Here is a 22,571-nt window from a genome sequence, read left to right as displayed (position 1 = left end):
GGCATGAAGTTACGATCATACCAAACTACCTACTTAATCCCGGACGGAAAAGCCACACAGGAGATGGGGTTCTACGCCATCTTCTGTGTGGCTTTTCCATCCGGGATCCGGCCTTATCGAGACAATTCCAAACGAATGTAGTTAGTGAAGGAAATTCGAGTGAATTTCTGTGAAATATCCGCGAATTGGAAGAGATTTATTGTTGTGTAAAGTGTAAAAATCTTCAATATGTAAAAATTTGGGCATGTGACTGAAATTAGTCAGCAATGTGAGGTTAGGTTAAAATACTCAATAGAGTCAAAAAATAGAGTCAACACTGTCCTGCAGTCTGGTTTGAAACGAGAAGAGACGATGAATTATGTGTATTCATATATAAGACTCTGTCTACTGAACCACACATCCTAATTAGGTCGTTTCATATTCTCGACAACAGATTGAATATCAAATATTCTCATATCTAAAATCCAAATAAATCACTCGTGCGACCTATACACATAAATATGCGCCGTTGACTTAGCTTCCCAAGTTGGACATATTTCAGCGGTATTTTATCATTTCTGGTTAATGATTACCTTCAATGAGAAACATTATTACAGTTTAAAGATATGGCATTGAGTGCATGGGCGACAACAAGTCATATGATGATGATCAATTGCGAATAAGTGAAAGGTAAACTGATAATTTATCATAAATTGGATCTAGTAAATATACTATTAATTTAGACTGCTAGTTTAGCTATGTGTTGGTCTATGTTACGTCTCGCATGTCCAACTAAATGTCTGTCTGCTAGTTGCAATTCTGTTTTCCAGTATACTTATTTGAGTTAGAATAATGCAGTACGATATTTATCGTATTTTGTACATACTTACGTTTGGATTTGTTGCCTCACAGAAACACTAAGCTCATTTCTAAGTAATTGCTTATTATCAAGCGTTCTGTACGTCAACATGTCGATGCGTATAGGGACTAGGGCGATGAACAGCGTTATTTTGTGAAATAAATATCGACGGTTGCTTGTATCTATGCATTGTGCATAATGTTAGCATGTGAAAGTTCGTATGTTCCAAGTTCAGGAGACGCTTGATTTTTTATGTATATATTTACTTGAAATATCGGAATTAGTTGAAATAGTATTCGAGGAAAAGGGTGATACTGTATGTGAATGGTCGATATGCTGAGAACAGCGATTGCAAAGAAAACAAACTTATTAGAATTAGTCATATCGTAGTTTACATTAAATTACTCAAATTAAAATAACAATTATTAATAATCTCGAAGAGATATTTTTTAATATTATACAATGCATCTGATTCTACAACAAAAAAATAACATCCCAATAAAATGTATCGTAATATATGATGTCACTATGAATGAACGATGATACATTCTGCTATAAGACTGAGTTTAGTTGTTTTTGGATTGTTTGAAATTGAACAAAAACGGAAGCGAAGCTTAAGACTGTCCGATAAAATCGCAAAACATCATTCGTGCGATGTATATCAATCTTTATTTGCCCTGTACTTCACGGTTGACAAATATGTTTAACTCCGTGCAATTGAAATGTTAAAATCCTGACTGTTTTAGGATGGAATATATTTAGACTTTGATGGATGACGCGGAACTATTTATATAACATACACCTGACTGCTGCACTGTGTCGTTCAATTACAGAAAAATATATATTATATAAACAAAATGTCATGAGGGTTTGTGTACTAGAATAGTTATCCTCCGGCCCAACGTTATGTGGATATCGTATAGGTAGGAAATTCATTTTTCAAATTCTACTAAAATTACTTTAATTACTTTAAAATTCCATGCTATGAAACAGTTATATGTAAAAATTTACTATTGCGTATAGCCTCATTTTAAGATTACTGTGTTTTGTCCAGTTGCCAGAGAAGATATGTATAAAAATATACTATTTTAACGACTCTCGGATAGTGAGTAATTCAATTGATTGCAAAACAGCATTAAATACTACGTCCATTACATGTAGCATATACATACCACGTCTTAATTCCGCGAGTACATGGAAAAGATAAACATACGTCACTGTTTATGGTCCCGTGGACACAAAAAGACGTAGTAGTCTGAATAAAGTACGCCGTCGACAACGCGTGATTGTTATTACCAATACCAATTCATACATTTCCATTGAATGGATATGTAAGGTGCACAATAGCCCGCTTTGTACGAAACCAAACGTATTGGCTACTACTCATAGTGCTTTTTGGTAGATTTCGATAAGTACATGAACCAGGAATAGAAATTCAGACGAACGTAATACAGTAAAAAGTTTATGTACAGATGCGGTTGAAGTATTTAGTACAAGATCAGAATATATTATGCTTACTGAATCAATAGCACAATATCTTACTATAAGATCAAGGGGTGCACAGAATCAATTCTTGTAGTACATAAGTACTGCCGTTGGGTATATCTAATATGGAATTCTGTCATTTATTACTCAGCTAAATGGAATCATGTTCTGAAGTTTCGCATATTTTCAAAAATATGTATTACTACTTTATTATGCTCACATATCGACTAATTATAATTGCGTTACAACCCACCCTTAACGTCATAAATTATCTCACAACGCAGGAAGTAAGAGAGGGAAGCAGATAGACTGTTTAAATAGGAAATAGAAACAAAGTGGCCAATAGGTCGTTCATCGGATATCAAAGTGTGCCGGTGATAAAAGTAATTGGGATAATTGGAAAGCAAACGTGACTTAATGATATCCAAGGAAATTTAGGTTAATGCCTGAGGGCCATGGGAAGCTCATGATCACATATAAGGTAGATATTTACATTTGGTTTATCTGAAGATAGGATAAAAAATATAGAATAAAGGGGAGCGATTTGTTTCTGAATACGGTATGATGTCATTGCCATCATTTCAGCACAATAGATATTGTTGAAACTCTTCTTATACAAGCGGCTTGCTGTTTGTTCGATTGTTCTGGACTACTATAAAATGGTGAAGTGCTTAGTCCTTTTGCTTCGGAGCAAAAGTAATTTTAGATTATGAACAACTGAATAAATCGCAAACGATGATGAAACAGAATTTCTTCGATTCCTAAATGCCTTGAGTAAATTACTTTAAAAACAAAGCTAGTAACGTAACTTGGCCAACCTTGCAGAGGTACTTCAAATTCAATGATTTGCTGTATCGAATTCTAGACTGATTTCCCTTACAATGCGCATTGTGGCATCTGTATACCGGCGAAACGTACCGGCACTTTGATTGGAGCGAAAACGAGTGATGTAATGCAATAGCACGTTATATATTTTGACCAAATCTTAAAATATCCTTACCATTTTCAGATAAAGGTACTAAATAGTGTATAATAATTATTATTAGAATAGGTCTAGATTCAATCTGCGTTTACCCGAGGATTTTGTATAATATACCTCATATTTAGATATACAGGAATAGTGTATTTGTTACAGTGTTATTTGTTATAGTGTATCTTTAAACGTGGCAAACGAGAAGAATATTTTTTACAGGACAGCCGTAGGCAATAGCGGACGAAGTATCAGCTTAAATTCAATATTAATTTGAAATATTATCATTTGCGTTTTAACTTTTAACACCTTTTTTAAAAATTGCATATTTGTTATTATATTTATAATAACCAAAATTTTAGTTGGAATTCAGTACGAAAATTTCATGTAAACGAATGCTCTTTCTTGTATATGTCCCAAACCATCGATTTTCCTAACTCACGGATATAATTTACCAAACTCTGGAATATTGTACGCTATGCAACTTGTTAGGTTTAATTCCACTTCAAGAGCAGTGCTTAATTGATAAGAGGGTATTGTGTGTTTTCAGTTGAGAAATGATATACTAGGATCTAGCTCATTTTAAGCTTGATCATGCGCTAAGTTATGTGTGATACATTCGGCCTAATGCACATGAGGGTAAAGGCTTTTGAGAGTTGAGAGACCGTGACTACAGAGATAGAACCTTTAAAGCTGTATTGAACGATTTTCACTGCAGCGTTAACTTGCCTACTCTACCGTCTGCGTTGGTTTGAAATATTTTTACTTCGGATCATGCACGCACGCTTGATAACGGGTACTTTTATGGTTTCTCTATTCAAGGCCAACGAATGGCACAACATAGCGAAAATACAAAATATGAGTTGTAGATAGATAATAGAAAGCTAAGCAAAAGTATTGCCATTGTCTAGGCGTGTGGAATTCGCCTAACAAAAGGAGTGTAGGTTTACCTCTGCCTATTCAGTTATATTGAACAAATATGAGTTACATTGGTAATTATATGTTTAGGGGTGGAGTGTGGTAATTCGAATATATTGCTAACTTTCTTTTGTTAATCGTTTGGTATGATTCATTTGTGCGCGCCAGTGAGATTTGATATAAGATATGTTAAATTGGTTAGAATCAGTAACATGTTGAGCATAGCGCCACACAATTTAATAAAATCTATTATCCGCATTCTATTTGTTGTCATTTAAACAGTTTTTTACAAAGATCAATTCCGATTATAAGATAAAACGTTTTATGTGTGTTTTATAGGGCATTACAGTAGGGGCATTCCAAATTATCTCCAGGATGACGTCATTCATAAATCAATAAATGAAAAATATTGGAACCGGGCCCATTTGTTACCAAGAATTGGTATTTGTCCATAAGAATATAACAGATAAAACTTGTTCGTAGTAGGACTAGTATTTGTGGTTTAGGTTCAATAATATAGGTTTACCTTTTTTAAATCACAATATGATTGGCAACCTGTGTGTTTCTGTCGATATTTTTGGCATGAAGTTCAGCTGGGAAAAGTGTAAATATATCATAACCAGGCTTGGCCGTTGACATATTGCGCCTAGGAACGTGGATTTCATGTATTTTCAGGATTGGGCAAATTTATCATATATATATAAGTGAGTGTTTCTCGACAAATATTTACAGGTTGGAGTTATGATATTGTAAAATGTAACCTGGTTTAGTACCTTATAGCTATTCTTGTATAGATATTCTCGTATATCTTCATCTCAATACTACGATACAAAAGGCGGTGTAGGTCACGTTGATTAAATGAGATGTGTATGCCTAACAGATTTACAGGCTTGACTTGATGGTATATACAACGGTCAGGATTGTGACAACAGAACGTGCAAACACCGTCATATGACATCTGGTTAGTTCTTCTAACAACTAGCTTTAATTATTCTGGCATTGCGGTAGTCAATTGACCATCGTGTCCATAAATTTGAGCATTGCTTCTTTGTTTTTTTAGTTTTAAGTTGCCTAGTGATTCACATAGGAAGTATTTATTCAGTATGAAATGATCGATTTTGGAGTTTAAACTGGCAAATATGTTCCGGAAGGTTTACTCGAGTAACCCCAGTTCGCCTCGGAACAATAACCCGGAGGTTCATAGGTCAAGCATCGGATGGCAAAAGGGTCCCCGGCAGTTTGGTACTGTGACACCACCACGAGCTAGAAAACCATTGATAAGAACTTCATCATTTGAAAATGATGTCAAAGTCCCACCTGTTTCTAGAAGGGATCGGTCAATTATTCCGGCCATTCCTAAGTTTGCCGAAGGACTTAAATCAGTTGAAGTGAGAGAAGGAGCTTTTGCGGAGTTGTGCTGCAAGGTAAATGGGATTTATTTGTGTTGCAACTGGCGGCTAGCGGAAATGTGATTCAAGAATGCACAAGGCCATTCCTACGTTAACTTTCAGTCCGACTAAAACTAATGCAATCAAGCCGAACATTTTGAGTAGTTTTGACAAAGGTTTAAATCGACAATATATTATTATATATATTTAGATAACTGGAAATCCAGTGCCGAAGGTGACATGGATGAAAGACCGTGATGTGTTGAATCTACCAACTGACAGAATGTAAGTTTTAAATCAAGATAGGCTTAACAGAATTATCATGACGTGGAAAATAGACTATTTGACTGCATTAATATTTTCGAATGCACCTGTGACATTTGTGTAATATACACACATAGTGTGTAACTTCTAAACCTGATGTCGAATGGCGGACCAATATGACTTGTACGTGGAAGCCATTCAAATGGCAACTGGGACCATATAATCAACCTACAACTATCTGTTGTAAAGTTCCGCAATCGATTATTATATAATATTCAAATATCGAGCTTCTTACATATGCAGTCCAATTTTTCAGATATAAGATATTAAACCTCATAATACCATATGTCTCCAGGTCACTAGAAGTTGATGACGAACAATATATTCTCACAATAAACCCTGCAAAAGCAGAAGATCGAGGACGGTACTCATGTATAGCTTCCAATAGATTGGGGAAGGCAAATTCAGCGGCATTGTTGAATGTACACATAAGCGTAGGATTCAATAATGCTGCACGGAAGTTTGGAGGTAAGTCGTTATTATGCTATTCCATTACTATGACGTAATAATAGGTGACCTAATCAATTATGATATATAACTAGGTATGTCAGACGCGGAGGGTGCATAATCACAGCGTAAATTCATAAGGTTATTGGGTTTCTGTCGTGTTTGTGACCCGCGAGATGATTAGGAATGGCTTGGTTAACAATGTGATTGTGCGGAAGCCACCCGCGAACAATTTTAAAACACAGATAGAGACCTTTTGTTAACCTGTCATTCCCAGTACCATTTTTGGTAATAAATAACTTGATGCGTTCCCAATATCAAACCATACTCTGATGCTGAATATATGAAACCGTTTTTAACGTTACGATTTTAAATGTTCACAACGGCGTTACACAAGGTTCCTTCCCTCTTATCGCCAGCTGAAAGCGGAAGAACCATTATTGTCCATTTCTGGTGGTTGAACCTGACACAATGACAATGCTTTTAATGAGTTGACTGTAATTATAAAGTGGTGTATTTTCCACTTTTGACCAGCTCCAATACATGCCACCAGTGAAGTGACATCTAATGCGATAATTTTTACCGTGTGCAGTCGCCCCAAATACTTTGCAATTCGGTAGATCTTTGCATAAAAATGCTCTTGTGCTTTATAATTTTAGATCGGGACATCAAGTAATTACATAGTAGACACAGCTAATAGTTTATGCTGCTAAAACAGATAGTCATATACGATGTTACGATGTGCAATGCATGTGTGCTCCGACGAGAGTCAACAATTAAATTATATGCGACCGTTTTATTTACACACATAAATCTTAGTTCGACAAGCGATATAATCCCACAATTTCTTCCAATTAACAGCCTACGCGAATGTGTACGCGGAAATCCACCTCCTCTGATTTAAAGGCCTAACTTTATACGATGATAATTAAATATAATAGGAACTGCTGGAATGCTCGCAAAAAACAACATCGATTTTAATGATAACAACTAGCTTTTTCCTTATTTTAGTTATATTACGAGTTCGGAGATTGTCTGTATTAGCCAAGTGAATAAACCCTCTGCCCATAAGCCTCAATCACTTTATACAATTTGAAGTAAAGTAGGCATACAAACTTAGATTCCTTCATATTGGAACACACTTCTGGAGCGCCGAAATAAGTTTGGAGTCATAAGTTATTTCTAGGTGATGGGGATTTATTTTGTTAATATTTTATCCTGCTGATTATATGCATTGCTTACCGTCGACAATAAATTGATTTACTAATAGCATGTATTAATAGTTGAATATTTTGAGGTTGTTAATTACATGACGTGAGCCTCACAAAAAACAGTTCATTTGTTACCTAATTTTGTTTGTGATTGTTCATTGTTTTGTAACACAACAAATTCTAAGTAATAATTCTTACTGAGAGATATATTTTTAAGCTGTTTAGTATATTAGAAATGAAATGAGTAGGAATTAGTTAGAAATATTGTCATATTTATTTCGATATCTTTCATTCATTTTCACTGTCACCATAGATAATTTAACAGTCACATTATAAATCGTATCACGCATACATTTTGATATTATTAGAATGATTAGCTTCAATTGATGAGTTTTATATGGTACATTTTCATCGCAGTATGCCAAATATTTGATAAGCACATGCTAGGTTCATATCGTCTGATACGCGCTAATATTATTTACACATAGGATTTGAATAAATAAAGTACGCACATTCTTGGCGCCTTTCGAGTAAACATTCATTTTTTTCTCTGCATCAGGCCTGTATGGACTCAAATAAGAGCAATTTATGTACCAAACAATTGTAACACGTAGATAAACCAGACGATTAAGTTAATTTATGGCTATTCTTAGCCGAACTTACACTTGTGTTTTAGCAACATTTTAGCGTAAACTTGTAAAACATAGTTTGAATGCAATTTTAATGTTTTACACATGTTAACATCCTGTTGCGTGGATGAAAAAGAACTTGTTCTGGAATGGTATTACACATTCTCAATGGATTAAACTTGGTAGATTCCTGAAATTTTGCTAACTCAAGATTCAAAAACAGCGTTGAATAATTTTGTCCGATGTAGATTTGCGTGGCGGTATTGTGGTTGAAGACCATGAAATGAATTGTTACTATTCACATATTATCACAGCGTCGGTAAAAGTTGTTATCCGACAGATGGCGCATTGGACTCATTTTGAACGCTGTGAAAACGATGCTATTTGTCTTTCTGCGTATTTACATGAATAAATATAGCTTTACACAATGAATATAAATTCCTTGTGGTTATAAGCAGATTTCTAAAATGTCGATTCTCATTTTGACCAACACAAAACTAGGATATCAATTTTTGATAGTTCTGGCAACCCAAGGGTTACTATTTTAACGCAGTCTTAGCAAACTAAGTGACAATAGAATCTTCGCTATTTCTTAATCGAATAGCTACCAATAACCTAGTTTTCGATTTCACTCCTAGCTTTACGATGAACTAACACACGTTTGTTTATGGGTGAATGAGTATGGCATATACAAACGATGTGGGCAATTTCGTGGAAATTCATCTTTATTTTCAAGCTATATTCGAAGCATCTGAATAGAAAATTATTTTCCGATTCTGATAGTATCTACGTATAGTGTTAATCCATTATAATTATTCAACAAGAATTTGGGATTTCTCACATTCTTGTGAATCAGGCGTTGTCAGATGCTTTATAACATTATCTCAAATATATCATGTTCAATCTGAAATATCTGCTATGAGTCTTTCAACTGTCACATGATAGCTTATAATGTACATTGTACATGGATCGTGAAACCGCAAGTATTGGGTGTGAGTGAACTGAGAAAAGTTAAAATATATGTCCAATAATATATGATGAATTGAGACCAGTACCACAAATAGTATTATTGATTTAGTTGCTGTGATAAAATATTAATAAAAAAACACTGATTTTGAAACGTATTTGCAAATTGCAAAGGATGAAGGCGATTACATGACTGCTGTGTTGTAATGTTTTTCTACGACCAATCAACTGTTCAAACACTTACGCATGCAAAATACATCAGTCATGATTGAGAATTCTACCTGGAATGTTTGCAAAAGTGATTCTACTATATTATAATATTATATGATACTTTTTCAAGAACTCAAACAGAAATAAACTTTAGTTTGTTTTTCGCACCTATACCCATATAATTAACGAATTAAGATTTTTAGTAAATCCGACTTTGACTTTTTACACAGATATCTCGTGAAATCTCAGAATTTCGTGGCTTAACTAGAGTAATTTGACCCCGTAGAAGGGTAAAATTACCCCACGGGTCGCTTTCAAAGCGGGGGTTCAGTGGTAAACTAAAAAGAAGCGAGCAGAATTACGCTTAGTGGTTACGTTTCACCGATCACAAACAAAACAATTATTCACTTACCAAAGTAATAGTTTCCTGATACCTCCCAGTTCTATAGAGTAAAAACTACTAGACATTTTTAGTGTGTATCTAATATCGTCGTAATTTTTTTGCTATGTGACTTTTTGATTTTCTCGATATGGAAAGTAGTGGACACATTTTGTGTAGCTGTCATGAAATTGAACCCGGTTTTGCGGAGAAGAACATTCACATGTATCTCATTCCTAAACAAGATAGAGCGGAATTCAGGTCGATAATTCACGATTGTACTCTTGAAAAACGTATTTGATGACGAAAGTGGGGGGTTCCGACCCCGCTTTTTCATAGCGCCTTGTTATGCCTACTACTAGAACGTTGAAATATGTCGTCGCCCCGGAAAAATACTTGTTTTGGTCATATTGGAACATAGTAATTGGTGGCGTATAACTATACTAACGTTAACTTTGCATTGTTTCTGTTCGAGTTGCGAATGCTATTTTAGTTTCCATTGATAAGCATTATCTAATTCCCGCTCTTAAAGATTGTAATAATTGTAATTTTACGGAAACGTCAATTAGTACTTAAATTGTGACGTATAAATCAACTTTCAGGATGTTTAACAACAGAAACTGGTAATTTGAATAGAAATGTGGTTTTTCCCACGGAAAAGGACTGTTGATAGTCTTTAAAAACCAATTATTTGCTCCTAATAATGAAGCTAAATGTACCGTAAGTGAGCGTAACTGAGGTGAATTCATTTATGAAGTTGTATTTCATCCCTCCCGTTACTTATTTCTGTGCTTTTATCATCCCAGTACCCACCAACACTAAGAAACGCGTAACTAGGTTTACCTTCAATATTAATTGCAATATGCTGTTATATATATATATAAGCCACCATTGGTGCCTGATATATAAATGGCTCACTCGCAACAAAGTACAATTTCTTTCACATTTTATACCCGTAATATTTTCTCTGTTTGAATATTTTATGCTGGGACCTTGACCTTGATTTAGGTGAGTAAGCGGTAATATGTTGACTTGTCATACTGACATGTGTGAACTTGTGACATTGTCTATAATTTGAATATAGAACCGTTATGCTTCTATACCAAATTTCAGTACAGACATTGTTTGTATTGTACCTGTCTTGTTCTGATTTCTCTCTGATTTTAAAACTTGATTTTCTATCACTTACCGCACAAAATATGCAATAAAAATAAAATTGAAAAATAACCAAGCGATCAAAGATAACTTTGAATAGCGGAAGACGTTTTATCGTAATAATATGAGTCACGATTTTCGTACGCGGGATTTTGATGACAATCTAAGATATATGATAAAATGCAAAAATCAAGCGCCTAAGTTCAAGTGTGCTGTAACCATTATTAGATTTTTATCTGATAGTAAAATTTCCGTTATACAAGGTTTTCCGAGCAATTTTGATGATGACATACTTTTTTAATTTTTTTTTTTGAAATCTGTTACATTTATTGCATTCTTGAGTAACGTATAAAGAAACTTCCAACCGATACAAAGTCAGTATGGCCCAAACTTGCTGGCATTCCGAAATATTTATTTGGGTATTAGTTATTTGTGAGTATATTAGCATTGATACACACTGATAAAATTGTACACATTGTTAAATATAGATATTCAGAAATGGAAGTACTTCCAGGTACGTATTTGGGCTTGCCAAGGTTGGTTATGTGTGGGTGGACCAAGGGTGTGCAATTTGCTCCACATAAGACAAGGGTGCGAAGAACTTATATCTTATTACTTATCTCAAATATGAACACGACTTCCTCTCTCGTTTTAAGTTCTCTCACTCTCGAAACTTCCGGCTCAAAATCACATCGTTCGTTGTTCGTGTCTGAGAGTGGTTTTTAGACATATCTGTGACTTGTTGCACGCGTTAATTTCGTTTCCGTCGCGGTTTTATGCAGGAAAAATAAACTTTATATTAGTTTGCTTATTTTTGGGGAAGTTTTTAGTAGATTAGAATCGTTTGAAATTAAAAGATTTGCTTTAAAGATTAGGTGTCAGTAACATTACAAGATGCGAGGATAGGCTTTATTCAGATTGACAGGTTACATGTTAAGATTAGTACACGTTTAGAAGAATTGGGCATGAGCCACACGTAAACTAGGTTTGCATTTACTCTATGTATAAACCATGCTTGGAAAATGACAATTTGAAAAAGTTTCGGAAGAAATAAAGTGTCCAAAAAGAACCTACATAATGCGGTGCATTTCGCTTGCACCGCAAATAAGCGAACCATGGGGTATTTAGTTACAGTTTTTTTGTGTTTTACTGCCTACCGTAACTCTTTGTTAAGTTAAACTTAACCGAAACATTGTTGTGTCGAAGTTGGGGACAAAAGGAAATCCGAAGCCGCGGACTTCCTTACTGCAGTTAATAAAAAAAGTTTTCCTTAAAATGCCAGAGGTGTTCTCATTGAGATCAGGATTTTGATTAGTTGACAGGGGATAAAGCAAGATAAGGTAGACGAGATTGGCCAAAGCAGGAAAACGCCAGATTATTGTAATTTGTGAAAATTATTTATGGACGATCAGTAAGTTTGCAAAAAAAACGTCATCGAGGTTAGTCCACCCTTCATTCTAGAACCACCCCACAAAATGCTACCTACCTCTAGTGCCCCGGTGAGCGGAGAAAAAGACAATCAGGAATAAGCAGAAATATAGTTGAAACTGGACGGCTTTTTATCTTCGTACGCCATGCTTTGTATGTCGAAACAGACGTTTTGGTATTCTACGTATAAATAAATTGGAAGAAAATAGCATCGGGGGTCCTTATAGAAGAGAAAGTGAGTGTGTGATTGGTATATGCTGCGTTAGATAGTTTTGAGAACGGAACAATTTGGCTCGAAATGGGAAAAAGATTTAATATTTCGTCGTGCCTTTGCTCCGCCAAACTCAGAGTTCATGCTCACATAATTGACAAACGAAACACATTTGTTATTGTTGGGCTTATCCACGGGCCTGAGGCATTGCAGCGTGCAGATACAGAGGTCAGGTCACAAACTTCACTCTGAATACGTAGTGTTTGTCAACATTGGGCGTGGAGATAGGGTTTCAAAATTATTGGAATAACGATTTTAATTAAAAATAATGTTTAGAAAGTACGTTCCCGAGAAATACAAACTTTTATTCGACGGGAAAAGCAAAAAAAAAAATCATTTATTAAGGTAGGGTAGGCATAAAAGTGGAAATCAATCGAAAGGGTTTTGATAGGTAGAGTTGTAAGCATTTATTGTCACTTGTAAGCAGATTAATATATATTAATAGTGATTCCTCAGCCTATATTTAGATAGATTTTGTTTGATTGATTAATACGATACTACTATTAAATGCGTTGAATTTTTTCAACAGTATTATAGGCAATAAATATGCCAAAGCATTCTAGGCGAAAGCGTTGGATTTCATTTTGCACCGGTTGCGTTCGTTCAAAAGTGGTAAACGGAGATCTTGAAGACGACGTTTTCTTGACTGAAGACAACTCTTTGGGAGGCGGAAACAGTCCCTTGTGTCCACCTACCCCTATCAAAAATATATTGGACCCCCAAAACGGTGGGTTATCAACTTATCTCCATCGAGTTCGTTTATTTACGTAATGCATTTTTTGGCCTTTACGCGCGCAATACATCATTTTTTATTTGATTTTTCTGCACTATAGTTGTTCAAGCACAAATTGCATATTGATCACTGATGGCCACGCTAGATTTTTGTATCAATTATATCTAATGTTTTGCGTAATTTTTGATTGATTGAAGACTGAGAAAAGGTTAGCTTAAGGGTTATCGATATGATGGATAAAGTTTGATTGACCAAGGTCAATATTCATTTGTAGACAGTTGGAAATTTTTCTTAACATTTCATATTCCCATAGTATTATATTCACTAGTATTATGTTTAACATAATTTGCCTTTTTTTAGGTTTTTTTATATTTGCAAAATTAATTCAAAAATCAAAATTGAATTTCCATAAGTATCTATTTTGATGGAAAGAGTCAACCGAGCTATAATATTCTACAATAAAAATATTTTAGGCCTTTATTTTACTTTTAACAAAATTCAGTACCAACTTGAATGAAAAAAATTGTGTTTTGTTTTGGGAAACAATCCGATTACATACTTGTTCTCAAAATCCCTCTATCGAATACAGAAACATTACTAATTTTACGAGGCAAAAAAAAATTCTGCAGATAATAAATATGGAAGTAAGCATTACTACAACTTCATTGTAAAAAAAGAAAAAAAATATTTAAATGTGAAATCTTTACCGATGAACAAACCGATGTTAGAATCTGAATGAAAAAATAATTTTCACTCTCTAACTCTGTTGGACTAACAGGCTCCAGATGCCTCACACGACAACGACCTATAGTATATTTGATTAATGAGAAATAGATTTTAAAACAACAGTTTTATAACTTCCCAGAACCAACTATTTCTATTGTTTTTGTTCTTTGAAGTGAAACCACGAAATCGTATCATGAAGGGCAATGTGGTTAAAAAAACTTTTATTTTTGTGCTTGTACCGTTTTATTGACAAAACAGGTGTAAAGATACGGTGTTGCGAAATAAAAATCTTTGTTATCACCCTGTAAATAAGGAGTGGTAAATTAAACAATTTTTTTGCAGTGATACCAGACATTGGATAATCATTTTTTCTTCTACCATCTCAGTATATACCCTTAATTGTCGCATCATTGTTCTGCTCATATAGTATTTTCATTTGCCTATTTTAAAGGATTATTTATTAATGGGTGATAACAGTGTGATTTATCTTTATTCAGTTTAGTTGTGCTTTTTATTCAAAGCTGAATTTGTCTTAAATTTGCCTTCTGGAGCCCCGGGGTTACAATGAATTTTATCTTTCGTGGCATCTGGGCTTCTGTCTCATGTATTGTTTTACTACTATTGAAAATACGTTATAATTAAATGGCAATAGGCTGTCATCCGCTTAGCAACTTCGGAATTCATCATGTTTATACTTTGCTATGGATGTGTATTTCCAGCTAAAATGCAAGAGAGTTGACTTTTGAGTAATACGTCAACTAGCGTTAAACTTTAGGGTGTTTATTGTTTGCCGCTAATGAGAAGATGCTCTGATAAAAAAAAAAACTAACATGACAACAATACCTTCTGTAAATTCCATCAACAAGCACTTCACACACCTTGTACTCATTTTGAACCTTTATTTGATCCAATTAAATCTGTGGTATCACCCATAACACGGTTGTGGTCAAGAACATTAATTACCCTTCATTATCAGTGATACTTCTTAGTAAATTCTATTTAAAATTTAGTATGCAATTGTCCAGCAATCATTTGAAATGGATTTGCAATTCGTCACTGTCGTAGCAGGCAGAACTCAGACGTTATTTATTATTTTACCCTTTTTAGGCTGAATGAAATTTAAGAACTTTGTCGGCTTACTGTTCCTTAAATCTTAATTTAACCCAGATGTTTTCAATATTTGTTCTCTCATTTACCTCTTTGCAAATTTGAAAAGTAAAAATGATTCCCAAATCTTTATATTTTAACATGTACAAACAGTACAAACACCTACCGCATTTGATCATGTAACGAAGTGACACTGATGGCCTCTGGCTCAAAAAATTTACCTCCAAAAATGCCTAATTCACCCCAGGTTGATAGACGTTTTGAAACGCCAATTTTTCTATTTCAGGTTTTATAGCATGATCTAAAATGCTTGTGTCATTGCGATGAATTTCGTTTATTTTTCTTAATTATCCTGTGAGTCAATATGCCCGTAGGAGAGCTATTTCTCACACAGATATCATGTTGCTTAACATATATTTAAGGGTCGACCTCTAACACTAGATTTGGTATCAAATGCCCAGTAATTACATGATTATTTTGACCTCTGGTAAATTATAACTTCACGCTTCGGTAACATAGGTCATTCTCAAACGCCAACTCGAAAAGATTGAGGCTACGATCATAAACATTCAAGAAAGATATATGGGGGGAAATTCAAAAGATATATTGAAATTACAGAAAATATTCACGTCTGGTTTTCACTTTGAATTATTGTATTGTGTAACGAATATACATAAAAACTTCCCTAATCACTGATATTACCAAAAATTGAATCAAATTCCAAACTAATTTGATATTGTTTAAATTTGAGAGAAAGTAATTTCCAACTCGACTAATTGGAAGTAGTACTGTTGCATTTTCCATTCCAAATTTGTTATATGAACATAAATTTTATTGAAGTCAACTTTCAGATTTGCTAGTTTTGGAGACTTTACCTCAAAACAAATCTATATGATTATGATTCAAGCAATGCTATATGAACACCTCTATTACCGGTTATGAACTTTGCTGTTTGGTACATTGATCGGGTTATTTCCTTTTCTTGTAATAAGATATCCGTGTTATTAATGTCTTATTCATTTAAACATTTAATGAATGATAATGATCCTATTATTACATAAGCTATTATATTTCGCACTTTTTATATAAACAGTAGCACATAGAAACACGACAATTAATAACACCACGCGCGAATATTAAATTAAACGTTTTTATGTTTGCATTAACGACAATCGCGGGATGGAATGTTGTCACTATATTCATTTGATAGCACACATCTTGTTTAGCTGCCCGAAAATCCAAAACCGTCTATAACCGCCCCATACGATACCATTCGAAAACCGCTTGGGTCACCCTATTCCTATCTATTACTACGCTAGGCCAATTTCTATATCGGTGGTTCTATTTTAGTCTATGAAATTTTGTGTTCATACTCAAATCAGTATATAATAGGAATAAAAATGAGCTGTAACTTGATTAGATTATTATAATGGTCAGTGAAAAAAACTCATCGCGGGGTGAAACTTTGTCGTGTTTACTTCCGACCCTAGGTCCTACAAAATATTTTCAGGTTTTTGAGGCTTTTGCAATTCCCATAATGATCTTAACCCTTGCAATAATCTTACAGATTTACTAAGGATTTGTATTTAACCTTACCGGGGTTCATGAACTTAATCCAAGTTAGGGTGGCGAACTAAGTAAAGAGGCAAGTTTAATTTTGGAACGTCACAGAAGCATCGCACTATATTTTCGTTTTCAAATAATTTATCGCTCATCGAGAAGAATAAAATTATGACAGAAATATATAGCACTAGAACTAAGACCATGAGAAAAATTTATATATTTTTTGGTTGACTACAACTATTCAGTCAGAAATTGTGGCGTCATAAATGTAAACTGTGACGCCATACATATGATGTCCACCGTCTACTAGTTTCCCATTCTTAACAAATGGTAAGGTGTAAGAACTAATATATACGCGGTACACCATCTGTATATAAAATTACCATGAAAACATTACTTGAATATGAATCTTTCCAAATTGTGGAGTCAGATATTGAAACTAGATATCCTTGCGTGACGCGTTTAGTTATTGAACAAGTTTGCTCGCTGCCTATGTGCTCATGCGTTGAGATAGTTAACCCTTATCTCATCAATTTCAGAAATTGCAACTCCGAGGAGCTCCACACCATCAACGCCGAGGAGTTATAAAGGATCGCTGAGAAAAACTTCAAATACCGAGTAAGTTATATGAATTCTTAGAACAGTATTTCAGAATTATTTTTACATACCTTAATTACCTCTTACGAAGCTCGGTTCAAGAATCTCCTTATTCTTTGTACCTTTAGAATCAAATTAGTTAGCTTAACATTTCTGTTGTGTTTACTGCTCTTCAGAGGCCACCCACAACTTCAGGGATCTTCATTTATAAACTGGGGTTAAGATCCATCATATGACCCAACGCTTGTTCATTGTTTGGGGTTAAATTGGGTCTTCAAATAAACAAGAAATGCTTGGCAATATTATCATCGATAGTAACATCATCATACTAGATACTATATCATACATTTGTATTCAAAATATTATTAACAATATTAGAATGGAGATATTGGATTTAAACACGTATCTATTGACACACGTTTAAAATAATATGCCCGGAGACCAAATTTTGTCTGTCACCAAGGGGTACGTACCGCCCGAATTCATTCCCGAATATCGGCGTGTAAACTCCACATAGAAATGTTAACATAAAATTATAGTTTGAGAAAATGATTTTATTATTCATTTTAACAATCCTATTGGTAAATTGGTAAAGTTCAATAGGTCTTTGGACTTTCAAAAAATCTTCGTTTGTTTTACTCAAATATTATATTAATCTAATCACTCATAAGAATTTGCCAAGATTGTTTACGGGCGTAGGGTTGCGCATCATGGATCGAGCCTGAAACGCATATTATTTTTAATAATTATGTATGCACTATCTATGATAAAATATAATTTCTAGGTTCAAATATTGCGGTTCACACAAAACAATATTTTCGTAGAAATTAATGAATTTATCATCATCAAGATATTATCATGTCAAATAAGGCTTATCCTTGATCAAACGTGATGGATAGACGGTATGAGTGGGCCATGGACATCCCATATTTGATCGAAGAAGCTTTTAGACATTGTACGCTACATTAAGTTCTGTCACATTGCGTCAACCCTCTAATTTTACTCACAACTATTTTTCGTTGATCCATGCCAAGTCAAACTTAATTTAATGAAATAGCCATTTTGTGGGGTAATTATGAATGAGTGCTATTTTTGTGTGAACGGATTCCAAGTTGGTGACATAATTGACAAAATTGTTTTCGGGAAAACTAGACAGTCAACTAGACTACAAAACTTGGGATACAATTACAGAAAAACATATCGTCTATTGATGGAATTAGCGCGAGCGTGAGTTTTAGCAACAAAATCGGTCATATTTCATTATCCAATTTCAAAAAGTTTGTAGAGCAGGAATAGATATTCGCTCTCTCACGAGAATGATAAGTAAGGAAATGTCACGGAATTTGGCAACAACACAAAACGTAAAATGTCGAGATGTTTGCCGAGGTCTTTGTAATGGTTTCATGAATGTTTCTCCGACCTTTGACCCCTGTAAAATATTTCCTATACTTCACTATTGTAAAATTTTTGGTGATTATTTTAAGAGTGGTTTCGCGAGTTGGCGACTATAAATCGATTTATATGTTTCAAACCATCATTTTGGTTCAAAACATTCAACGACCTGTCGTTTGAAAGTACCGCTAGGAAAGTTAGCCTAATCTATCACATCTATTTCCAGGCTAATTTTCGATAACTGTAATTAATTAAACCAAAATTTATGACGACAAAATGATTATTGATTTATTAGAATCCTACTCAAAATTCCGAAGCACAACCCAAAACTAATTAATAGCCTGCAAATCCCGAAAATGAGTCAATGTTTACAGCCATGCCTGGAAATCCGTCTGGGTGACAAAAGTGTCTGATCAGCTGCTAAAACGTCTATTTTTACGTCACTTTTCCGGCCTTGCTGATTAGCCAATGTTACGGATATAAACAAGGAAGTCCATGCTGGGGAAACATGCTTTCATGTTTAAAGTATATTAACTTGGCTTTTTTGTCTGGAAATTTTCGAACTCATTTGAATGCGTGATAAAATATTTTCGAATTGTTATCGAAATGCCTCATTTGTAATCGGAACAAACGAAATATATACATTGTACATTTCTATACAAAATAAGTGACACGGAATAGACGGATAACGTATTTCCACAAATTGAAAACTTTTTCCACGCGGAAAATTGAATTAATTTTACGCTTGTTGGGAATGAATCAAATGTACGAATGTGCCGGTGCTAAAATTCATATTACACCTGTTGGATTAAAGATGAAAGTTATATTTTATTGGTTACATTCGTTGAATAAATATTGCGACTTCTTCAATATTTGTCTTAACATATCTTTCGGAAACTTGGTAACTGAAAGTACATTGCGTTATGCAATTTTAAAGCAGTAACAGGAAGAGTGTTGCGGCGCATCTTCGGATCAAAAGTTTAGTTTCCAATAACAGAAACTAATCATAAACGACCCATTGTGTATTCAATAACGTTTGTGGTCATTTCAAAGTGGTATTCTATTATAATTGTCTCAAGATTTATGGGATCAAACAACTTCAATACCTCAATAACCATATAAAGTTGTATCGGTGCAGTCACTGTCTCTACCGCTAGTCAAAAATTCTCAACTCTGTTCATCCGCACGGTATTTCAAAAATTTGGGAAACTTTGCTATTTATATACTTTTTTCCCTTATATTTTTTGACTTCGTACACTTCGTTTTACTGCGACCATCTTAACGCTTCAATGCCATGCATTAAAGGGTTAAACATTCAATTTAATTTTGAAGAACAGTGGTTTGTTGTATCTAAAAAATCTAACAATTTGAGTTACAACACAAAAATAATAAGATCCGAAAATTTCATTTTTGGCAATCTTATACGTATCATATGCATCCCTTTCATCGCGGGATTAGGTCAAGTGATATTCGTTTTATGATACGATACCAAAATAAATGAAAACCATGCGCGGTGTTAAGCTTCTGTAATTTCATCCGCTTTGGGTGAATTTCGTTAACACGATCACGTGCATCGTCATGGTTGATTTCACTCGGAATATGCAACAGGAAGCTACTTTTATGAGAACTTCAAATAAGACTAATGGAATTGATGTTTTCATCTGACTTCTATCGTAAGATACTTACTGGATATAGATATCAGACTGTTAAAAATGTTGGGAAATTTACCAATCTCGAATTTTTACTTATATAGTTTTGTACGCGGGGTCAGGTATTAGGCGTAGGGGATATATCAAAAAACATCTGACATTTTTTTTTATCAATTTTAATATTTTTTGTTTTTGAATTCTGTTTCAAAACTTGGTATTTTACAACCTCTATTTAAATTCAGAACAATTTGAGTATATGAAAATATACATTATGTAATTTTGTGTATCGTTGACACATTTTTAAAAAGTATAATCGCGTGAAAACACGTGTGAAAGCAGGTGTGTCAAATATTTTACATTGGAATGTCCTAAAACATTGCGGAAAAGAAAAGCATGACGTATTTAGCTACGTGCCCAAACATAAAGGCCACCGTATGTTCTTATATACAAGATCAAATGGGGTTACGTTACATGGTTCGTAAAATGGGCATCAAACTGACCAGTTGACCAATGCGTATTGTATCTTTTACTTCGACAAATGTAATCTCTGTTTACGTACAAGTATTATATGTTTGTACAGTTGGCGAAGGGTGAAATTTTGTTGAAATCGTTCACCGTATATTATGAACAAAATCTTTATTGTTCAGCATATGTGGTATGGAATGCCACAATTCATGCAAATCGTGTTGCGGGGCTGGAGTGGAAGTTTAACTTGTTATATTTATGGTGGAGCTTTTGTCGAAATTTTAAATTTCCTGGAATCCGGAGTAGATATTTCAAATTTTTAATGTTGAAATCAAATCTTCCGACAAAAACTTGGCTTTTTTCGACAGATAATATTAGATGGCTTACCTATGTCAAAGTTTCTGTTGTCAATGCTTGGTTTTCTCGGAGTTTGGAGCTGGAGTCGGAGTCAGAATTCCTTCAGCCCAGACTCGGTACTTAGAGTTACAATTTTTGCTAACGCGAATTCGTGAGTCGGAGTCTTTTTTTTTTAAATTGCTTCGTAGTTTGGATTCAAAGTTGAATGTAAAATTTCTTCAACTACGCAGACCTGCATACAATGCAGTTTAAGCCACAGTTCAAAACCTGCTTGATAACGTTGCCAATAAATACCCATAACAATATGACAAAAATTAGACAGATATTTACAACATATTCACAAAGAGAACGGTACCACCTAATTTGTACCATTTCAGAGTTGTAGATCCATGGATAACCGGGATATATCTATCTACACTATTCACTTGATTGCGTTATTTCAATTTTCGGGCATTCTGCAAAGCTTCAAATAAAACGTTCTTCTTCTATTCGGAATCGGGATGGTAAATTACGTTTCATTCCAGCCAAAGATTCTTCCCACAAAGTTGGCCAAGGTCATAATTTTCATAAGACATACTTCATTCATATATTTACCTCTGTGAATAACTATCATATTTAATATTAAACATTTATTGGTTTGCGCGTTTGAAGTGGTTTCTATTTCCGCCTGTGGTGATACTTTCTCCACGGCTGAATTGCATATTAGTTTTTGCATTCGCATTTTACGGTTTTTATCTTCTGATGCGTAACTAAACGCGCAATTTATATTTCTTCCGACCACAAACGGAAATTTATGCAATTATCACATAAGACCACCCGCAACAACGTGCTGAGAATCTGAGACATTTTACAAATTTACTTTTATTGATGAGTAAAGCAAATTCTCATAGTTGGCTAAGTATGGCTTCTTGTATTGTAAATATATACATTGGTTCGGAGATGTTTTCGATAGGTATGTGATGAGTTTTATATTTTTGCACATTTTGTGCCTGCCTTTCTGATAATTATCTTTTCCCGTTTTCAACTTTTTTAATAATCAATCGTTAGATGGCACTGTTGAACGCTCAGACAAAATAATTGTGACGTCATTTGTGATCCAAATTCGCCAATCCATGGCTTCACTCTGTTCTGATGTTTTTGTTTTAGCTTTGATGCTTTAGCTCAGCAGGGATTCAGAATTTTGCCCGCAATTGTGTTTTGATAAATTTTATTTTGTACGAAATGATTTTAAACCTTCATTTTCACCTCCATTAAAATTTTGAGAATAGGGAATATGCAAATTCAACATTTAGAAATTATGTTCATATTTGATGGAAATTTGTTTTGCCATTTAGTAATCGCGGTATATTCGCAATAATACACT

The 22,571-nt window shown here is 34.3% G+C and overlaps 1 protein-coding gene across 2 annotated transcripts in view; it reads left to right on the top strand.

Annotated features, from left to right (window-relative positions):
* Positions 1-5,275: 5,275 nt before the first annotated feature.
* Positions 5,276-22,571, top strand: part of LOC120341953 (uncharacterized) — a 130,938-nt gene continuing 113,642 nt past the window's right edge. Inside the window, exons 1-4 of one of the 2 annotated variants that reach the window (XM_078111550.1) lie at positions 5,276-5,635; positions 5,811-5,884; positions 6,219-6,391; positions 17,288-17,366. In XM_078111550.1, coding sequence (XP_077967676.1) covers positions 5,351-5,635; positions 5,811-5,884; positions 6,219-6,391; positions 17,288-17,366 — 611 coding nt within the window. In that variant the 5' untranslated portion in view covers positions 5,276-5,350. Of the gene's footprint in view, positions 5,636-5,810; positions 5,885-6,218; positions 6,392-13,148; positions 13,347-17,287; positions 17,367-22,571 lie in introns of those variants that run through there. The other variant, XM_078111556.1, reaches the window with a different exon arrangement.

Source organism: Styela clava, chromosome 1 (genome assembly GCF_964204865.1).
Source record: "Styela clava chromosome 1, kaStyClav1.hap1.2, whole genome shotgun sequence".
Taxonomy (NCBI): domain Eukaryota; kingdom Metazoa; phylum Chordata; class Ascidiacea; order Stolidobranchia; family Styelidae; genus Styela; species Styela clava.
The sequence above is the reverse complement of the archived record's forward strand: the minus strand, read 5'-3'. Positions and strand labels throughout refer to the sequence as shown.